Source organism: Gossypium arboreum, chromosome 9 (assembly GCF_025698485.1).
Source record: "Gossypium arboreum isolate Shixiya-1 chromosome 9, ASM2569848v2, whole genome shotgun sequence".
NCBI classification, from domain to species: Eukaryota; Viridiplantae; Streptophyta; class Magnoliopsida; order Malvales; family Malvaceae; genus Gossypium; species Gossypium arboreum.
The window spans coordinates 60,861,366-60,864,549 of NC_069078.1; the positions used below are offsets into that span (position 1 = coordinate 60,861,366).

Here is a 3,184-nt window from a genome sequence, read left to right on the forward strand (position 1 = left end):
TTAGGGCATTACAACTTTCCTCTTTAAAAGAAATTTCAGCCTCAAAATTTTACCTGGTTCAAACAGATGTAGGTATTGCTGTCGAATTGAGTCCTTAGGTTCCCAAGTGGCTTCCTCAATGCCATAATTCCGCCATAGAACCTTAACCAAAGGAATGGTCTTCCTCCTCAAGACCTTAACCTCTCGATCCAGAATCTGAACCAGCTTCTCCTCGAAGGTCAAATATGGTCTTACCTCAATTTCCTCAATAGATAAAAGATGAGACGGATTAGACCGATATCGTCTTAATAAAGAGATGTGGAATACATTGTGAATACTATCTAACTTCAGAGGTACCTCTAGCTGATAGGCGATTGACCCACATGTTTTTGATTCCGATAAGGTCCAATGAACCTAGGGCTTAACTTGCCTTTACGTCCAAACAAAAGAACTTTCTTTTCCAAAGATACCTCAAGAAATACTTGATCACCCACAGAAAACTCGATATCTCTCCTTTTCAAATCCGAATAACACTTCTGTCTATCAGAAACTGCCTTAAGATGATCTCGAATCAGTCTAACCTTGTCCTCAGTCTCAGAAACCAACTCAGGACCCATGATCTGCCTCTCACCCAACTCAGTCCAACACAAAGGGTACAACACTTTCAACTGTAAAAAATTGTATTCTAAAAATATTTTAATAAAAATTGAATAAATTTTTATATTATCAATTTTTTAATATTTTAAATACATTAATTTTTAGTACTTAACTGGTGTTACTAGCAGCATGTTTATTTAACTTGGCTCCCTATTTAATGCCTGGAGTAAGTTTCCTTTGTCCTCATCACGCACATGCTCTTTTTATTTTGTAAAAAATTATTTAGAATGGCCAAACATTCAACAATATATTTAGAATAAAAAAGTTATTAAGATATAGGTCTAGAGACAAATAATTTGTTTTGAGGTAAAAAATATTTAGAATAATTAAAAGTATTATTTAAATAATTTAAAAAATTATCCAAATTTATCACTTAAAGAAACATACCAATTATAAATTCCAGTTGATTGAATCATAAAACAATTATTGTAGGTGGTATCTTTTAAAGAGACAATAATCAATGTTCTAAGTTCTAGTAATTGTGATTTATAAAATTTTAAAATGTTAAAATTTCTAAATATTTTTTAAATAGTAAATATATATTGTAATTTTATAACTTATTTCTATTTTTAAATAATTTTTATAATTGTTATTGTGATATCATGGCAAGATATGATTGACTGTTATGGTCATTAGCATTTAAACTCCAAAGGACTGAAATAAAAACATCTACTAATGTTAGAGATTGAAATCAACCAAATAAACATTAAAGGATGAAAGTAAGAAAAATAGTATACACCAAACACTAAAACATGCCTTGAGCATTTGCTAAATTCCATCTTTTCATTGGTTGATTTGGATGAGATTTCTTTGGTTAAAGAAATTGTAGTTAATTAATATAGATTTATAAGTGGGAATGGATCTAACAGTAGGTGAGATTTCCATTTGAAGCAGCCCCTAACATTTTATTTCCAATAACTGGCGCATGATGGCGAATTATTTTGATTAAAATTTATTTTAACTTCAAATAATTTAGTAAAAAGCAATCATAATTAAGATAAGACTTGGCTGGTATGAAGTTGAAAACTTGGGATTGCAAGGTAAGCCACGTACTGGTTGGCTTGCACTTTTCAAGGTAAGGAGGTAGGTTTAGAAATTCTAAAGATGATGTTAATTACGAAGTGGAGTAATTATAAATTCTGAATATTAATACTAAAATATAAAAATTAAATCTCATATACTAATGGTTAATATACTAAATCTTTTAACTTTGTCACTGTATTTAGATATATACGTATACTTTTATTACCCCAAATAAGCTCTATTACTTTAATTGATATCCAAACCCTAATAAGCCCATAATCTTTTAATTTGTATTCAAATAAGCTTTTAACCTTTAATTTGTACCTAAATGAAATGCTTAATATAAATCAATGTTTCATTTTAAGTAAGGGTTAATTTAAACATAAATCAAAGTATAACAAGGGCTTTTTAGGGTATAATGAAGGTGTAGGAGCTTAATAACAAAAGTAAACTAGTTCAAGGAATCTATTAATAATTTAGCATATATATATATAGAGAGAGAGAGAGAGAGAGATGGCTGCTAAAAGGCCTTGTTACTAAATTTCAGTGTTTCATAGGTTGATTTTCGCAGCAGTTTTGGTTAATCAAAATGTTGTAATTAAGAGAGTAATGGTGGTCCAACACATGCCGCATGCTGACATTTCCTTTTCAATACCTAACTGATTAGTCAAGCAAAAGAAAATGCAGCCCTTAGTATTCTTTTTTTTTTTTTGGTACAAGCAGCCCTAAATAATTAATGGCTTTTTTTAAAAAAAAGAAAAAGTCATTCAGACAAGACTTCTGGACTTGGTTATCTCACAAGCCAGTTGTTGAATTTTATTACAAATTATTTGAGGGAAAAAAAAAACCAAAATGTTTACACGTTTCTCATATATTTATTTCATAAGTTTGCTCAACGGAAGTAAATAGTATACAATAACGATTGACAAAAAAGAAAAAAAAGAGATAATTGCGACTCATTTTTTACGGTTTCCAAAGATCGAAAATGTGTTCTTAAATTTAAACAACATGAATGTATATATATATATATATATATATTTATATACGTATAAAAATATAAATATGGGATGTAGATACATTTCTTATGCATGGATGGATAGACTTGAAGACTTTGTTGTCTGAACCAAAAAGAAAGAAAAGAATGAATGAACAAAGGACAAGTATCAACGTCAGGCAAAGTCAAGTTCATTAAATATTATATATTTTGTCATTAATTAGATGATGATATGGGATTAAAAATAAAATCAGTTAGATTTATTTTTAAAAATTTATAATAAAACATTTACTGACAATATATAAAATTATATATTTAAAATAATTGATGCGGTAAATAAAATTTATTAAAAAACCTTAAACAAATGAAAAGGACATCATTGGAAGATAATGCAGGGATTAAATTCGCCAAGGAAAACCGCCATGAAATCATTTAATTATTTATTTCATACAAGTAAAAAATAGGCAAAAATAAAATATCAAAGCAATGAAATGCATATATGTGTGGGTGTATCTATATAAAGACGTAGCT

At 28.7% G+C, this 3,184-nt stretch overlaps 1 protein-coding gene across 1 annotated transcript; it reads right to left on the minus strand.

Moving 5' to 3' along the window:
- Positions 1-596, minus strand: LOC108455069 (uncharacterized). Its single transcript, XM_017753682.1, has 2 exons — positions 450-596; positions 1-342 (listed from the first exon to the last, which is right to left on the minus strand). Exons 1-2 carry the CDS (start codon positions 594-596, stop codon positions 1-3), a joined length of 489 nt encoding a protein of 162 aa, XP_017609171.1.
- Positions 597-3,184: the final 2,588 nt, after the last annotated feature.